Here is an 18,919-nt window from a genome sequence, read left to right as displayed (position 1 = left end):
AAAAAAAATTTTTTTCTAATTAACACCCTGTATCTGCCACAAAAAAAAATTCATATTAATAAGTTTACGTCTACAATATTATAATACCACATTGAGACATTATTCATAATTTGGGTCATTTTGATCCACGGTTTTTTTACTATCTGGCAAAATAAAACTCAATTGAGCAAGAAGGGCGTGCGCGGGGAAGGGTACCTACGCGGGTGGGGTGCTTATTATACTTGCCGCAATATTAGCTGGCGGCAAATAATCTATCTATATCTATATCTTAATACTATCTCCTTTACCCTTGTTAAGACCAACCAAGAGTGAAAGAGATGGCATTATGAGCTGTCTCGCCACTTAGTTAATGTATCGCAAGATACAGTGTATTTATTTCAATTCGGAGGCATAATTACATTGTCTTATCAACCTTACCAATCTTACCGTAGTGTGGGAGTAGGTATGTAAATATAATTAAAAATAAACTGTAGGCTGCACTCCTCATACTGACCAACATTTGTGACGTTCCTAATCAAAAGGTACCTTATCTTATGGCCGTGGACCAATATGGGTGCAACGACCATAAAATACCTAGACAGCTAAAGAATAGGTCATTAAGAGAGGACAGAAGACCACAATATCTCGAACCACAAAGTTGTAATTACTATGGGGAAAGAACACTACATTATATAACTCCTAGAATCTATAACAACATACGATTTCTGTCTGTAAATGAAAATATTACCAAAGCAGCGTTTAAAAGAAAATTAAAAATCGAGATGTTGGAAACATACTTACCTAAAAATGTATAAGATCAGTGTACAAACCTAACATGTGCGTATTAAAATATATTAACAACATACGTACATAAAATGTAAAATTATTCTAACATAAATAAATGCATGCTTTCTTTTCCTTCTCTTCTACTAACAATAGAATAAGTCACAAATGTAAACATTTAATTAAGTAAGAATTGAGCGCGGCGCGCCAACAAACTGGTTGCTCCAGTTTGGCGCATTTATAGTATATGTGTTACTGTGTAACTGTATTATATGAATAAATTCATTAAAAAAAAAAATCGTCTTTATGGTAAACGACAAAGTGGTACCTACCTTTTGATTGAGAATGTCACATCAGCGACTTTTTTGTTTCGATTTTTAGTAGACTTTTTAAGTTTGGCTAGCTAAGCTACTGGACCAATTAAGTTGAAATTTGATACAAGTATGTAAGTTTGTGACCCAAAGATGGACATGTAACGTAAACAAATTATTTTTAAACACGGGGGCCACTTTTGGGGGTAAATGAGAAAATTAAAAAATAAAGTTTGTCAAACTATATCGTGCTACATATCACATAAAAGTGCATATTGTGGGAATCTCAAATTTTTTTTTATAATTTTAAGATAAATAGTTTAGAAGTTATTTAAGAAAATAGGCAAAAAATGACCACTCCCTTTATCTCCGAAACTACTGGGTCAAAAATTTTGAAAAAAATACACAAAATAGATCTTTACCTACAGATTACCGGAAAGCCTATTCGAAATGTGCAGTCAAGCGTGAGTCGGACTTAATTACTTAGTTTTTGATCCGACCCCTACGGGTCTTTTAAAGACATTTCACATAAAAAATACATTGCTTAAATTGTGTAATGTACGGAATCCTTGGAACGCGAGTCCGACTCGCACTTGGCCGGTTTTTTTTTAAATATAAATTAATGGTTGTGACATAAAGGGGACCGAAAAGTTGATTATTTTTGCACTACGACGCACGGTTTAGGAGATGTACAGCCCTATAAAGTTTTTTTTATTGTTTTTTTTTTCTTTTTTTTCATTGTGTTTTTTGTATATTACTTTGGGGTTTCATAAAGGGGACCGAAATTTTATTTTTTTTGCGCTACGACGCATGATTTAGAAGATCCAGCCCTATAAAGATTTTTTTTCTGTTTTTTTTTGTTTTTTTTTTTTTTGCGTTTTTTTTTGTATAAATTAATGGTTACATAAAGGGGACCGAAAAGTTAATTATTTTTGCGCTACGACGCACGGTTTAGGAGATACAACCCTATATAGATTTTTTCTTTTTCTTTTTTGCGGTTTTAAATCTTAGTTAAGGGCTTCTTAATGGGAACGAAAATTTGATTATTTTTCGCTACCATGCACGGTTTAGGAGATTTATCCCTAAAGTTTTTTTTCTTTTTTTGACATTGTGTTTTTTGTATATTACTTTGCGATTTAATAAAAGGGAACGAACATTTTATTATTTTTGCGCTACGACGCACGGTTTAGGAGATACAGCACTAAAATGATTTTTTTCCTCTTTTTCTTTTTTTGCGTTTTTAAATCTTAATTACTCTTAATTCTTAAAGGGGAACGGATATTGATTATTTTTGCGCTACGATGCACGGTTAAGGAGATACAGCCCTATAAAGATTTTTTTTTTTTTTTTTCTTTTTCTTCATTGCTTTTTTTGTATATTACTTTGGGGCTTCATAAAGGGGAACGAAAATTTTATTTTTGGTGCGCTACGCCGCAGGGTTTAGGAGATACAGCCCTATAAAGATTTTTTTTCTGTTTTTTTTTGCGTTTTTTTTTGTATAAATTAATGGTTACATAAAGGGGACCGAAGAGTTAATTATTTTTGCGCTACGACGCACGGTTTAGGAGATACAACCATATATAGATTTTTCTTTTTCTATTTGCGGTTTTAAATCTTAATTAAGGGCTTCTTAAGGGGAACGAAAATTTGATTATTTTTCGCTACCATGCACGGTTTAGGAGATACATCCCTAAAGTTTTTTTCTTTTTTTTTCTTTTTTTGACATTGTGTTTTTTGTATATTACTTTGCGATTTAATAAAAGGGAACGAACATTTTATTATTTTTGCGCTACGACGCACGGTTTAGGAGTTACAGCACTAAAATGATTTTTTTCCTCTTTTTATTTTTTTTGCGTTTTTAAATCTTAATTAGGGCATTCTGAAAGGGGAACGGATATTGATTATTTTTGCGCTACGATGCACGGTTAAGGAGATACAGCCCTATAAAGTTTTTTTGTTATTTTTTTTCTTTTTCTTCATTGCTTTTTTTGTATATTACTTTGGGGCTTCATAAAGGGGAACGAAAATTTTATTATTGTTGCGCTACGCCGCATGGTTTAGGAGATACAGTCCTATAAAGATTTTTTTTTCATTTTTTTGCGTTTTTTTTTAAATATAAATTATGGGTTGCATAAAGGGGAACGAAAATTTTATTATTTTTGCGGTACCACGCACGGTTTAGGAGATATAGTAGCTCTATAAAAAAAAATCCTGTTTTTTTTTAGTTTTTTTTTTTAAGTATTAATTAAGGGTTTCTTAAAGGGGAACGAAAAAATTGATATTTTTTTCGCTACGATGCACGGTGTAGGAGATACAGCCCTATAAAGTTATTTTTGTTATTTTTTTTCTTTTTTTCATTGTGTTTTTTATATGTATATTACTTTGGGGCTTCATAAAGGGGAACGAAACTTTTATTATTTTTGCGCTACGACGCATGGTTTAGGAGATACAGCCCTATAAAGTTTTTTTTTTTCATTGTTTTTTTTTGTATATTACTTTGGGGTTCCATGAAGGGTAACGAAAATTTTATTATTTTTGCGCTATCACGCACGGTTTAGGAGATACAACCCTATATAGATTTTTTCTTTCTCTTTTTTGCGGTTTTAAATCTTAATTAAGGGCTTCTTAAGGGGAACGAAAAATTGATTATTTTTCGCTACCATGCACGGTTTAGGAGATACATCCCTAAAGTTTTATTCTTTTTTTTTCTTTTTTTGACATTGTGTTTTTTGTATATTACTTTGCGATTTAATAAAAGGGAACGAACATTTTATTATTTTTGCGCTACGACGCACGGTTTAGGAGTTACAGCACTAAAATGATTTTTTTCCTCTTTTTATTTTTTTGCGTTTTTAAATCTTAATTAGGGCATTCTGAAAGGGGAACGGATATTGATTATTTTTGCGCTACGATGCACGGTTAAGGATATACAGCCCTATAAAGTTTTTTTGTTATTTTTTTTCTTTTTCTTCATTGCTTTTTTTGTATATTACTTTGGGGCTTCATAAAGGGGAACGAAAATTTTATTATTGTTGCGCTACGCCGCATGGTTTAGGAGATACAGTCCTATAAAGATTTTTTTTTCATTTTTTTGCGTTTTTTTTAAATATAAATTATGGGTTGCATAAAGGGGAACGAAAATTTTATTATTTTTGCGGTACCACGCACGGTTTAGGAGATATAGTAGCTCTATAAAAAAAAATCCTGTTTTTTTTTAGTTTTTTTTAAAGTATTAATTAAGGGTTTCTTAAAGGGGAACGAAAAAATTGATATTTTTTTCGCTACGATGCACGGTGTAGGAGATACAGCCCTATAAAGTTATTTTTGTTATTTTTTTTCTTTTTTTCATTGTGTTTTTTATATGTATATTACTTTGGGACTTCATAAAGGGGAACGAAACTTTTATTATTTTTGCGCTACGACGCATGGTTTAGGAGATACAGCCCTATAAAGTTTTTTTTTTTTCATTGTTTTTTTTGTATATTACTTTGGGGTTCCATGAAGGGTAACGAAAATTTTATTATTTTTGCGCTATCACGCACGGTTTAGGAGATATGGCTCTATAAAGATTTCTTTCCTGTTTTTTTTTTGATTTTTTTTTAAGCATTAATTAAGGGTTTCTTAAAGGGGAACGAAAATTTGTTTTTTTTTTGCGCTACGATGCACGGTTTAGGAGATGCAGCCCTATAAAGATTTTTTTGTTTTTTTTTATTGTGTTTTTTGTATATTACTTTGGGGTTCCATAGAGTGGAACGAAAATTTTATTAGTTTTGCGCTACAACGGTTTAGGAGATATAGCCCTATAAAGATTTTTTTCTGTTTTTTTTTGCGTTTTTTTAAATATAAATTAATGGTTACATAAAGGGGACCGAAACGTTGATTATTTTTGCGCTATGACGCACGGTTTAGGAGATACAGCCCTATAAAGATTATTCCTCTTTTTTTCTTTTTTGCGTTTTTAATCTTAATTAGGGGCTTCTGAAAGGGGAGCGAAAATTTGATTATTTTTGCGCTACGATGCACGGTTTAGGAGATACAGCCCTTAAAAATTTTTTTTTTTCATTGTATGTTTCATTCATATATTACTTTAGGGTTACATTAAGGGGAACGAAAATTTTATTATTTTTGCGCTACGACGCATGGTTTACGAGAAACAGCCCTATCATTTTTTTTTTACAATGCATGTGCTCGAAAAGTGCGTTTCCTACGGAGCCATATCATGCGGAAAGTAGTACTTTTCCGCACTAGTGTTTTTTGTTTTCAATTAGTAAAGATGATTTCCGCACTTGTTGCATAAATAGCTATTTTTTTATCAAAGTAGAATTTTATCAAAGAATGAAAGAAAGTCACGGTATTAATAACCAAATTTTACATTAGTGGTACCTTTTCCCTATCACTGTCACAAATGTATGTGGCGTTCACGTAAACGCGATATTTTTAAGCTTTCCCTGCGCAATGTTGCCAGCTCGCTCGCAAATCAAACATGTACTTACAGTTCTTTTGCAAAATGGCGACATTGTACAATATCTATAAGTTTTAAATAGGTAAAAGATAATTCGAAGCATTCTTTGCTTGTAGTAGTATAACTTCTTTGAATAAGTTGCGTTAATTTGGCGCACAGGCGAAGTAAACATGAGTTGCGTACGGCAAGGTCACGCCGCGGCCCAACCCTGCACGGCCTCCGTTGCCCATTCAGACCGCCCGCGAGCTTCGTTTGAACGCAAATAATATTTTTGTAATATTTGTTTATGCAGTGGATGCAAGTGACACAAATTCATATATCTTATTTATCCTGCATTTCAAATTAATAAGATGTAAACTCTAATATCTTTAATATTCTTTTGTAACGGTGACAGCCTGTTACAACAAAATCATCAAATATCTTATGAAGCTATGCCTTAATAAGACACAAAATCATTTAGTGGACCTATTTAAACGATTAAATTCGACCTAAGTATTTTTTTTTAACTTTAAATTTTTTTTGTGTCATTTAGAATATTATGACATAGTATCATATTGCATTGGACGTAATTCACACAAACTATGTTTTCACACTAAAAACACTATCCTAAATGCAACACAGTTACATGTTTTCTCTCGAATATTTTTTTCTCCAAAATAATTCAAAATAAAAAATAATTACCACAAATTAACAAATTACTAAAAAAGCAAATTATATATATGACACAAAACAAAATGTAAGATTTACATCTTAACAAAGTATTCATAAGCGAAAACAGAATTGACTTTAATATTTTTATAACCTAGGGGTCAAAATATAGCCAGCGGTACAGGTCTATACGTGCTAATAGTGTTGTTAGTAATTATTTCATGTGATTATACACTAATATAATTCTACATATTCATCTTTCTGTTATTATACAATTCTATCAAATGTTTCATTACGAATTATTTATTAAAGTTTCAGAGCAGTCGTTTTACAATGAGAGCGTAACTACGTTTGTATGGAGAACCGAGCTTGCCGGGGACTTAAAAGTTCGAAACACATTATCCGTTGCTGTGGGGAGTGTGGAGTGCGTACTGATAACAATAACTACGTTTTGTATGGAGAACCGAGCTTGCCGGGGACTTAAAAGTTCGAAACACATTATCCGTTGCTGTGAGGAGTGTGGAGTGCGTACTGATAACAATAACTACGTTTTGTATGGAGAACCGAGCTTGCCGGGGACTTAAAAGTTCGAAACACATTATCCGTTGCTGTGGGGAGTGTGGAGTGCGTACTGATGACAATAACTACGTTTGTATGGAGAACCGAGCTTGCCGGGGACTTAAAAGTTCGAAACACATTATCCGTTGCTGTGGGGAGTGTGGAGTGCGTACTGATGACAATAACTACGTTTGTATGGAGAACCGAACTTGCCGGGGACTTAAAAGTTCGAAACACATTATCCGTTGCTGTGGGGAGTGTGGAGTGCGTACTGATAACAATAACTACGTTTTGTATGGAGAACCGAGCTTGCCGGGGACTTAAAAGTTCGAAACACATTATCCGTTGCTGTGGGGAGTGTGGAGTGCGTACTGATAACAATAACTACGTTTTGTATGGAGAACCGAGCTTGCCGGGGACTTAAAAGTTCGAAACACATTATCCGTTGCTGTGGGGAGTGTGGAGTGCGTACTGATAACAATAACTACGTTTGTATGGAGAACCGAGCTTGCCGGGGACTTAAAAGTTTGAAACACATTATCCGTTGCTGTGGGGAGTGTGGAATGCGTACTGATAACAATAACTACGTTTTGTATGGAGAACCGAGCTTGCCGGGGACTTAAAAGTTCGAAACACATTATCCGTTGCTGTGAGGAGTGTGGACTGCGTACTGATAACAATATCAGTACGAAAAAAATTAAACATTGCGTGGTCCAGTTCGCGATGCACACTTAGTGTCCTGTTATTTCTGCTATTGTTGTCTGTACATGTTCGTATATGTTTTGTGATCGTCACGAATGAATTTTATCTTTTTATCTTTACAATGACATGCTGTGTTATGCGTGTTCTCAATTAAAATTACTTTTAATTTTAATTAATTTATTTTACAATTTATGTGTGTTTACTAATATATTTTTAAGAACTGTAAACTAACAAAATATGGGCCGACAGACCTGAAATAAAGATTTTCAATTCAATTCAAATAAAAAAAAAATATTCCGATATCTTACCATACAAAGACGCAATCCTTGTGCATATTTCTTCACGCTATACATATGCATAGAGTAACTTATACTAGAGCGGTACTGTCATAGTACATTTTGTAACCCCAGTAAATTCACTGCCATCTGTCGACACACTTTAAAACTAAAAATGAAGATTTATAAAAATACGATAAAATGTATTTAAATATAGATAAATGATTTTTTTATTTGCATTAATTATTTTTATGATTTTGACCCATGTTCTGTCACTGATATGCGTTAAAATTGTTAAATAACAAACGAGACCGTCAACGCCATCTATACGACAGTTGGTCAAAACTAGTAGCGCCCTCTGAACGAGAATCAAATTTTCTTGATTTTCGAGGCACGTTTTTTCCTTAGACTGTATCCATCTATTACGGAGTTATATCTATCTTTGACATATGTAACTAATCAGCCGATGTAACGTTTCAGGATGACTCCAACGACTGGGTGTGGGAGTGGAGCAGTCGGCCTGACCAGATGCCACCCAAGTAAGTAACCTAATTCTTATTTTAATTCTTACTTTTCTTTATTCGTTCTATATAAAGAGTTCTTCTTTTAATAAGTTTATTTTCCGTGGAAATAATAATAATAATAAAAGACGTTTATTCAAGAAGTTGTAACATAGGTACATAATAACTATACTATACTAATATTGAATTGACTCTGTCTTTGGAATGTAATTTATCTAGCTATTATATATATATTACTATTGTATTTTAGGAATAAGTCTATTGTATACCCTAAACCGGTTGATTGTGACACTTACTATTATAAGATACTATTGTAACATCTGTATACTGACATGCACAATCTGACAATAAATGATTACTTACTTACTTACTTAAAAGTACACGATAATGCTTACAAACTAATTGAAAGGGGAGGTGGCTCAGCTGATGTCTGTGCCAAAAAGGCTAAGGGAAATGTGTTGTCATCACTTATTACTTTACATTACTCATTACTTTAGTACATTACTTTTGTAATAATCAAACTGCAAACCACCGTGTTGTGCGCGCTTAAGTAAAGCGTGCCGGCAATGGATTGTCGTATAACATTGCCGCCTCAGCCCTAAAGAGTGACATTTAGCGCGCGCCGTACAATGAACTTTTGTTATTATTGTTAGGGTTCCGTACCCAAAGGGTAAAAACGGGACCCTATTACTACGACTCCGCTGTCCGTCTGTCGCCAGGCTGTATCTCATGAACCGTGATAGCTAGACAGTTGAAATTTTCACAGATGATGTATTTCTGTTGCCGTTACTAAAAAGTACGGAACCCTCGGTGGGCGAGTCCGACTCGCACTTGGCCGGTTTTTTTAAGTTGTATTTCCACCCATTTTTGAAAATAAAATAAAAATATAAGGTGCTTTTATGTATTCATTATTCTATAATCTATATTAATAATAACATATGTAATGTTTACGTTATTTTATTTGAATGACATTGACAGTTCCAAGTATAATCCCTTGCTTAAACTCTCTGACTGACGGTAAATGACCGGACGGTGCGGTTTTCTGCAAACCTTTCGGGCCTTGCCCCCACTTGTCTATAATCAATATTAATAATAAAATATATATTTAATTGTTTACGTTATTTTATTTGAATGACATTGACAGTTCCAAGTATAATCTCTTGCTTGAACTCTCTGACTGACGGTAAATGACCGGACGGTGCGGTTTTCTGCAAACCTTTCGGGCCTTGCCCCCACTTGTCTATAATCTATATTAATAATAAAATATATAATTGTTTACGTTATTTTATTTGAATGACATTAACATGAGTGACAATGACAAGACAATTAACTATTTCTCCACGGCCGTAGAGGTCTCATAGTACAAAATAGGTATAACATATGCATTGGACTATAACAAAATGGATTTACATTCTTTCAAAGAATCTTGCGTATTCTCTATTCCCTTTTTACCAGTCTTTGTATTTTAAGTCACAATTGTAGCTAGTCTTTTTAGGGTTCCGTACCTAAAGGGTAAAAACGGGACCCTATTACTAAGACTTCGCTGTCCGCCTGTCTGTCCCGTCTCTCCGTCTGTCACCAGGCTGTATCTCATGAACCGTGATAGCTAGACAGTTGAAATTTTCACTGATGATGTATTTCTGTCGCCGCTATAACAACAAATACTAAAAAGTTCCGAACCCTCGGTGGGCGAGTCCGACTCGCACTTGGCCGGTTTTTTTGTTTTAAGAAAAATATTTATTTATTTAGTCTTTTAGTAACATATGGGTTTGTGATGCAGGGACTGGCGGTTCAAGCACCCGGTGTCGGCGCGCGGGCCGCCCTCCGCAACCTCCTCTATCGAGGTGCTCGAGCAGCAACTCTGCGTCCCCTCCAATCAACAGGTATGAATTCATTCACAGAAAAACTAACATACACATGAGTAGAAGAGCGTGTATGTGGATGGATGTTCTTTGTAATGCAATGTCCTCTCGGCAGTCAGTCGGTATATCGCAAGCGACGAGGTTGCGTTTGAGGATATCTTTATCTGCTTTCGCTTTCCACAAGAGAACATTACAAATCTCGGAATGGCGTTTTAGTGTTCATAGGATTGTAGACCAATTTGAGCAGCAGCGACTGGAAGACCTAGATGCTAAGCGTCACATCCGCAAGACACGACCTAAGGCCTACACGTACACCCGCAACTCGACTGGACAACTCCATTGCGCATCCTGTGACCGCATCAAGACAAAGTTTGGTTTTGCGAGCCACATTAGGTCATTTCATTATCCGGATAGGAATTAGCTCCATGCATGAATTTATTTTTATTTTTGGATTCATAATTTATATCGTTGGAACACCGGAAATGATAAAAATACTTTTGTAAACCTTAACATTATTTTATTAAAAAATATTTAAAATGTTGAAAATTTTTGAGCGGTTGAAACGCTCATAATTTTTGGCGCGAATTCGACAGAGCGTGATGACGTCACACGTTGGGCGGCCCAACTGACGTTTGCTACTAATGACACTAATCTGTCGAACGCGTGACGTCACGTGGCGTTTCGAGCGTTTCGCTCACTAGCTTTTCGCGGGCAAATTTTTGTACTTTTTATTTATAATTTTAAGTAATTAAATGGTAATTTAAAAACGGAAATGCATTTGTAACATGATATAACGGTAAAAAACACCCGAATAAAACATATTTCGTTCAAATATAAACTTCATGCATGAGGCTAATTGTAAATGGGGTCGCCATTGCCGGATGCGGCAAGGAAGAAGAAGAGAAGAGAGGGAGGGATGTTATAGGGAAATATTAGCAAGCGGGCCTTAGCAGTTAATGTATTTAAAAGTACCTATATAACAATCGAAGCGCTGTCATTTTAAAAACGACGTTCTGAAATAACATGTAGTTTGGCGATTCTTCTGCTCATTTGCCTCTTATATTGTAAAAAACTAAGCATTTATTTAAAAGTGGAAAAATTACTGCCTTGGGTGAGACTTGAACTCACGGCCTCTGGAGTTCAAGTCTCACCCAAGGCAGTAATTTTTCCACTTTTAAATTTATTCTAAGCTTAATAGCATCGATCGCAGACGTTTCTGCTTGTTAAAAATTAACTAAGCATTTGTTAAATATACATAGTGTGTGTATTTAACATTGTACTACCAAAAACAAACGCATCCATATACAAAAAGAGCACTTTTGTAACAGCTATTCGAGTATTTAATAACCTTCCAGCTGATATCAAGGCACTTGAAGGTAACCGATTCAGGGTAAGGTTGAAAAACTGGCTACTAGAAAAAACATTTTATAGTTTGAAAGAATATTTTGAATATTAATTGGAATGTAATTATCTTTGCATGTTATTTTAAGTTTAGTTCATAAGTTACTTAAGTATTGCTTACCCGGAATGGGTAACTGTTGAAACAAATTGTATCATGATTACCATCTGCAAATATACACAATACTGCAATAAATCATTCTTATTCTTATTCTTAATATTTCCAGAGCCACTGTCTGTCGGTGCGGCGCACTTGCCTGTTCAGCCGCGGCGCCATCGCGGCCGTGCTCGTCACCAACCTCGTGTCGCTGCTGCTGGGCGCCGGCATCGGGTAACCACCTCCGTCACAATGTTACACACAACACACTACACACACACACACCGGCCCGACACACATTAACCTCCGCCTGTCCCCACCTGTCGAGACAGCAACTAGTGGCTCTGTGAGCATACATACAACACATTACACCGCGTATAGAATGCAAGCAGGTGCCTGTTCATGAGTTTATTGCTTTGTACCCTAATATTCATTGCGACGTAAACACTTGACTTTGCAATAATGTAACTTATAAACTGAAATAAATGTCGCATACTAAGAAAAAGTGACCAAGGCCTCCAGTGCCCCAGGCTGGAATCGAACCAAAAAAGAAAATAAGTATTTTCTGAAAATAATTTATTTGTTCTAATACTTCTAACAGTATTAATTGGCAGCGCCATCTTTCTCACTACCTCGGAATCACATGGATGATTCAGTTGGAAGTTTGAATACACAGTTGATAGTATGCTCATTGATCTTACAACTGCGTAATACAGTTGATAGTATGCTCATTGATCTTACAACTGCGTAATACACAGTTGATAGTATGCTCATTGATCTTACAACTGCGTAATACACAGTTGATAGTATGCTCATTGATCTTACAACTGCGTAATACACAGTTGATAGAATGCTCATTGATCTTACAACTGCGTAATACACAGTTGATAGTATGCTCATTGAGCTTACAACTGCGACGCGGCCCCCGGCGGCTTGCTCTCTCTCTAAAGTCGTCGTCAATAGAACTTGCAATATTTATTTGTGCAACAAGAGAGGAAAGTTGGTTTTTCTTGCGAGTGTTTATTTTGAGTCCTGAGAAAGCGAACGATTCTAAGGTAGAATCTTGAGCGTAGCGAGGGACTCAAAAACACGAGATGTAAAATAACTTTGCTCTCGTGTTGCACACATAATTTTTCACCTCAGTAGTGAGAACATATTAAAGGTTAAAATGTATTTCGAATTACACAGAATAAACAGAAAAAAAAGTATTATAATATGTACGATACGATACGAGACGAGACCGGACCGGACCGGACCGGACCGGACCGGACCGGACTGGACCGGACCGGACCGGACCGGACCGTACCATAAAAAAAAGTAATAAAAGTATGAAGTTCATGGCCTTCACTAAATTAAAAAGCTACATTGTTTCAATCCCTGGAGGAAAGTCGCACTTTCCTCACTCCAGGGAGTGACATAAGTAGGCTTGTTCGAGCGAACAAACCATTTTACCTTCATTACTTCGTAATCTCACTCTTTAAAAGGACAACCATGACCTTATCGACAGTCTACATACTTAAATATTTTATTTGTATAAATTTTTAGTAAAATTAAATATTAATTATTAATATTTAAAATAAAATAAAAACGTAAAAATGTTAGGTTATGTGTCAATCGCTAACAAAATCTGTCATATTTCTTTACATCATTTGCAAGTTCTATTGACGACAACTTTAGTATTCTATGCTCTGAGATTTTACCATTTTCAACCACAGGTCAACTTAACCCTAAATTAAGCAAAGCTTGTACTATGAATATATTTGTCTACGACTTGTATGTTTGTCTGTTTCAGCGTTTGGCTGAGCAAACGCGGCATGCTGCCCCACAGACTGATCGTGCTGAACTAGACAAGACTGAGGCTCCGGCGAGGCGGCTGCACACCCTGTATACCATCGTGCATCACCCTGTATATTATCTACGAAATCCGCGGTAAAATCTGATCCTAAAAAACTTGACATCTTGTATACATTCGGTTGAAAATACTCTGTAAATTTGTTTTTTATACGTCGGGATGGAGCTGATTTCTAATGGGAAAAGTATGTGCAGGATAATATTCATAGATTGAATTAAAAATATAGTCTTAGGTTGGTATTCCATCTCTAATATCTTGGTCCAATATGCATTTGCGTCTCACATTTTGCTTAGTGAGAGAGTGAGACGCAATGCACATTTACAATAAATGACTGTTTCGTTATAACGCACCACAAACTGTAGTTTGTGGTTTTAAATAATTCATTCGATTTTATACTTTAATTTGAACGAAATAGAGTCGATGTTTTATTTATAACGCGACCCAATAGTATGCTTATAATATGTGACGTTTTCAACCAAAAGGTACCACATTGTCGCTTGTTGATCTACAAGCTTATCAATTTGTGGTTGATTCTAATTGAAGCTATATGGAAATAGCGCCTTACTGACTAACTGACTGCCTTTTGGTTGAAAATGGCACATATTATGGACTTAATAATTATTGAAGTAAGGTAGAAAATCAAATGTATAACCAAGTCGTGTGTTGCTGCCTTTCGTTGGTGTGTGTAGAGTATTTTATATAATGAGTGTTATATGTGATGTAGTGATTGCACTATTATATTTTACATATATTAATAATAAATGTATAATTATTTATACTCATACTGGATATTTTCTGATTTGACAGCGTTTAGGTGTTATTATGTGCTTCAGAGAGTTCGGACCAAGCTAACTCTGCATGACATTTGCAATGACAATGTCTTTGTTGTTGTTGTTTGTGTGGACAGTCCAAATCGGTGCAAAGTTAGCTTGGACGGACTCTTATTAACTTTCGGACGATCATAGAGTTATTGTAAAGTCTAAGACAAAATCGCGCCCAGAATTTGACGGAAAAACTAGATGGCGTTGTTTTGTGTTTACTGAATTGACAAACTTTTGAAACTTTGCATAGTTTGCTTTTATTAATTCATTCAATTTATTTCTCTCTCTGCACCAATTGTATGTATCTCTGTTTGGCCCTATGGTTGACTGGTGCAAATGCTATTTGGCATTAAGCCCGCCATTTGCACATTGTCGTATATATTTTGTGCAATAAACTTTAAATAGAATAAACTTCAAGAGGAGGTAACGCATAACGTACGAACTCGTACGACGCCATCTACGTCAGCTGTCATATTCGAGACACGATTTTTTAGACTTAACACCACTTCTACAATCAATACTTCTTACACAATAATAAAAAACAAAATAGCATTACGATGTCTTTGTACGCTTGTCACATAGAAGTCCAGTTTTCAAAATGGCCGCCGTCACTACATCGACATGAGTGTACGTGAAATGAGTAAAAAACAAAAAGCTCTTAAAAACTGTATTTGTTAGAATTAGGACCACTTTTGTATTTTCTTACTCTCGCTCATACTGGTTCCATTATGTTTTAATTTTTTATACTAAATAGACGTTTAATAATATGACGTTACTATGAAGACTTTATAGTGGCACTTTGACTCTGTCATTGTACGGTCGAGTCCACAAACATTCATAAAATATATTTTCATCACACTTGCTCATAAGTAAATGGTATGGTACACGTAGGCGAAGGGATGTAATGTATTTTTTCATCACTCTTGCTAGGCTTAGCGGTCCGTAAATCCAAAATTTCGACCTAGGGATGTAATGTACGTACGAAATTAGACAGAGGCTTTATTTTTTTCCCATTTTTTCCTCACACGTGTGATGAAAACATTGTATGAGCCACGAATTACAGGAATTACGAACTCGGTGTTAATAAAGCCCTCGCCTTCGGATTCGGCCTTAAATTCACACTCGTTCGTTAAATCTTGTTTACCGCCCTACACATAGTACTATTTGGGACGATGGCTTGTAAACTCGACTGTACATCACTTTGTCTCATTCAAATATAGTAGAGATATATAGTTTTGTGTTAGATGAAAAGTTAAAACATACGTAAATGTTGGAATCAATTTTCGACTCATAAGATTTTAACTACAGTACCGGCCAATAATATATCACCTTTGAGTGTTTTTATATGAGCTTGTATAGAGTAAACAATATAGGTTATTTTGTAAATTGCATATTTTACTAGTCATTGATGAATATTGCAATGAAATGCTGTAAATTACAATAGGATACCTACTCAGCATATTACTAAAAACCTTTAGTAAAAAAATGAAGTTAACAATACATAAAAAAACTATGTAAAAACCATTACATGAGACCAATTTTTCTCATCGCTTGTACAAAGGAATACTACTAGACTACCTAAAGCAGTGAGGTGGAAGTCACTCACAAATATATATAAAAAAAGTTATACCATTGTTGAGCGTAGACTATTTTTCCCGAAGCTCGTACGCCGAAGACTGGAACGCGCTGGCCGAAGTGAAGCTGCCGCTGCCAATTACCTCAGAAATACCACCACCATGTTACCGGGTAGTGTGAGGGTTAGTAAGAACACTTATTTTAGGGTTAATAAGTTGTTAAGTGTAGAAGTGTTGTAGAAAGACTGACGAGGCTCGGTTGGGCGGTCATATTTATATGAGAGCGCGACCGCGCCCCGCCCACTGTGTCACGTGGGTGAGTTGTGCAGAGTCAGTTTCCATTTATTGGCCAATCAGCTTACGCTATTTTACAAAGTTAGGGAATAGGTAATATTTATTGTGGGACATTGATTCTTAATAATAAACATTGATTGATTTATAACTATGCACGAAATATAGAAATAAAAACATAAACACACAATGATTAAAAGACATAGAAAGTTACACAACAATAAAACACAAAATTAGAGGATCACAAAACGTACAATAAAAAACATCTTAAAAGCTATATGCGACAACCATAAAAACATGGAGGTGATATATTATTGGCCGGTACAGTACCTAGTCTGATAAGTGTATAATTATATTGTGGGCTTGTGATATTTTAAAATATTGCTACGTAATTATTTTATGTTCTGTTCTTTTATGCATTTCATTTTTTTTACTTCTACGCAAAGTATTTTTTTTTTGTATTTTCGGGATATTCTTGAACAGTCAGCAGCTAAAGTTGCTAAGCGGGCGAGGTGTTCAAAATTATCTTAACACGCTTTTATTCTCTTAACAATAAAGTCGCGTCAAGATCATTTTGAACATCTCGCCCGCTTAGCAACTTCTGCTTCTGACTCTACTTTGTTAAGTTAAATTTAAATAACGGAAGATATCTTACTTTTTGTTTTTGTAATATTTTAAAATATCACCCATTTAAGTTAAAATGCCATGTTATGTTTCATTTATTGTAAGATCATTTGGACTTAAGTCATATCAATGATGTATTTAAGAAAGAAGATATATTTGAATATTTTGTTTTGAATAGCAAGGTTAGAAAAATTATTAAAAACCAGTATCATTGCTTAGAATTTTAAGTAAAAAATTTGTTCTACAATTTCAGTTTTTAAAGCGATTCAGATCCTTAAGTATCCCCATCTTTTTTAAAGTTTTTATATACATAATTCCCAAAAACTAAACTATTTCCAATATAATTAGGTACTTTACGACCGAAATAATGGTTTGTTTAACTTCTTAAATATTACCAATCTACAGAAAACTTTTTTAATATAACTGGACTTTTGAGTATAAAATTGGTCCAAAAGCAGGACGCGTAAATTAAGCTTTCATATCACATTCGAAATATTTTTTACAGTACATATGGTGCTACTTTACCGCACTAGTGCGATTATTAGCACGTAACGTAACTATGTCGAAAACTTAAAGGGCCATATGTGCTGTATAACGTTGTACGATACATGTGCGAACAGGTAATTCGCACTTGTATCGTAATGTACTATTGCGACCATTTTCTCTGTATTTACATTATCTAATGGTGCCCTACACCGCAGTTACAAAACATTGTGTGACAGGGACAACATAATATAACACTATTCAATACTTAAATGTTAATATATTTTCCCTTTTTATTGTGGGACTTACCACATTATTACATCTGTATACACAATTTATAAACTATCATATAATGTTATATAACGTTATATAACCGCCGATGTGTGAGCATTTTAACCACCCGCTGAGCTGCTATTGACTGTATAACTATGACAGAAAATGGAATCCTATCGCTAGCAAAAGTGACAGCGGCACTGTCGCGCGTCAAATTTTTTTTTTTATACTACGTCGGTGGCAAACTTACGGCCCTCCTGATGTTAATAAGCAGCCTCCGTAGCCTATGTACGCCTGCAACTCCAGAGGAGTTACATGCGCGTTGCCGACCCTAACACTCCTCTCCCTCGAGCTCTGGCAACCTTACTCACCGGCAGGAACACAACACTATTAGTAGGGTCTAGTGTTATTTGGCTGCGGTTTTCTGTAAGGTGGAGGTACTTCCCCAGTTGGGCTCTGCTCTAGATCTGGAATGACATCCGCTGTCCTGTGCCCTACCACACAAAGCGAGATGTCATTCGCAGTGCCCATACCTCTCTTTTGGACATAGTTTAAGGACATACCCGGGTCCGGACGTAGTTTATGGACATACTCGGGTCCATTATCCTACTTTCAAATGAATACAGTAAATGGTTATCATTATCACGCGCGACTTGAGTCGCGGCAGTACTTTTACTATGCTGACAGAAAAAGATATCAAGTGATCTAAGCTGTATTAATATACATATATATATATAATTATCACATTACCCAATTTTCCTGGATTGGGGAAATCAAATTTGCCAATTTAGTATGTGTGATATGTAGTCTGTCGAAGTTAACTCTGCATAGCATTTTCAATGACAAAGTGTGGCAATGTCATCGTTAATGTCAAAATTCTATGAAAATATGGCGGTTGTAATGACACTCCCTCACTTTGTTTTGTTTAAATCGGTGCAGTCTATCTTGGCATATCTGTTAGCATATTGTGGCTCATTCTATGTTTAATTATAGGCCTTACTATTACTCGTAAATATTTCGTTTTTTTCATGTGAATTTACTGTTTTATTTGGTTTTTTATTTATTTTACAGATGTGTAATAAAAAAATGAAAATGGAAACGAACGTTCGTTTCGTTTTCGTTATTGTTTTTTTTTCATGTAATCTCTTAGTATTTTTTTTTTTTCAATATTTGCTTCATATCTCCTTGAAAATTATAAGAAAATGTTGATTTTTAGTTTGACAATTTAAAAGGGCCACAATATTCAAAAATTTCAAAACAAGATTCGAAAAAAATGCCGTAGGGCTATATTTTTGTTTTTTTCTACTTCATGTAAATATTTATATTTGTACTACATGTATCACATTCGTGTCATTTGTACTCTAGGATAAGTGCTTAAGAAATATAAGGATTCATTTTTATACAA

General features: G+C 35.0%; 1 protein-coding gene across 2 annotated transcripts in view; it reads left to right on the top strand.

The window, feature by feature from the left end:
- LOC134753199 (BCL2/adenovirus E1B 19 kDa protein-interacting protein 3) overlaps positions 1-18,919 on the top strand; it is a 62,651-nt gene extending 43,732 nt beyond the window's left edge. For both annotated transcript variants that reach the window (XM_063689001.1, XM_063689002.1), the window contains exons 4-7: positions 8,199-8,257; positions 10,020-10,122; positions 11,727-11,830; positions 13,389-18,919. In XM_063689001.1, the coding sequence (XP_063545071.1) occupies positions 8,199-8,257; positions 10,020-10,122; positions 11,727-11,830; positions 13,389-13,443 (321 nt within the window). In that variant the 3' untranslated portion in view covers positions 13,444-18,919. The remainder of the gene's footprint in view (positions 1-8,198; positions 8,258-10,019; positions 10,123-11,726; positions 11,831-13,388) is intronic.

Source organism: Cydia strobilella, chromosome 26, assembly GCF_947568885.1.
Source record: "Cydia strobilella chromosome 26, ilCydStro3.1, whole genome shotgun sequence".
Lineage (NCBI taxonomy): Eukaryota > Metazoa > Arthropoda > Insecta > Lepidoptera > Tortricidae > Cydia > Cydia strobilella.
Note: the sequence above shows the minus strand (reverse complement) of the source record. Positions and strands in the feature narration are given on the sequence as shown.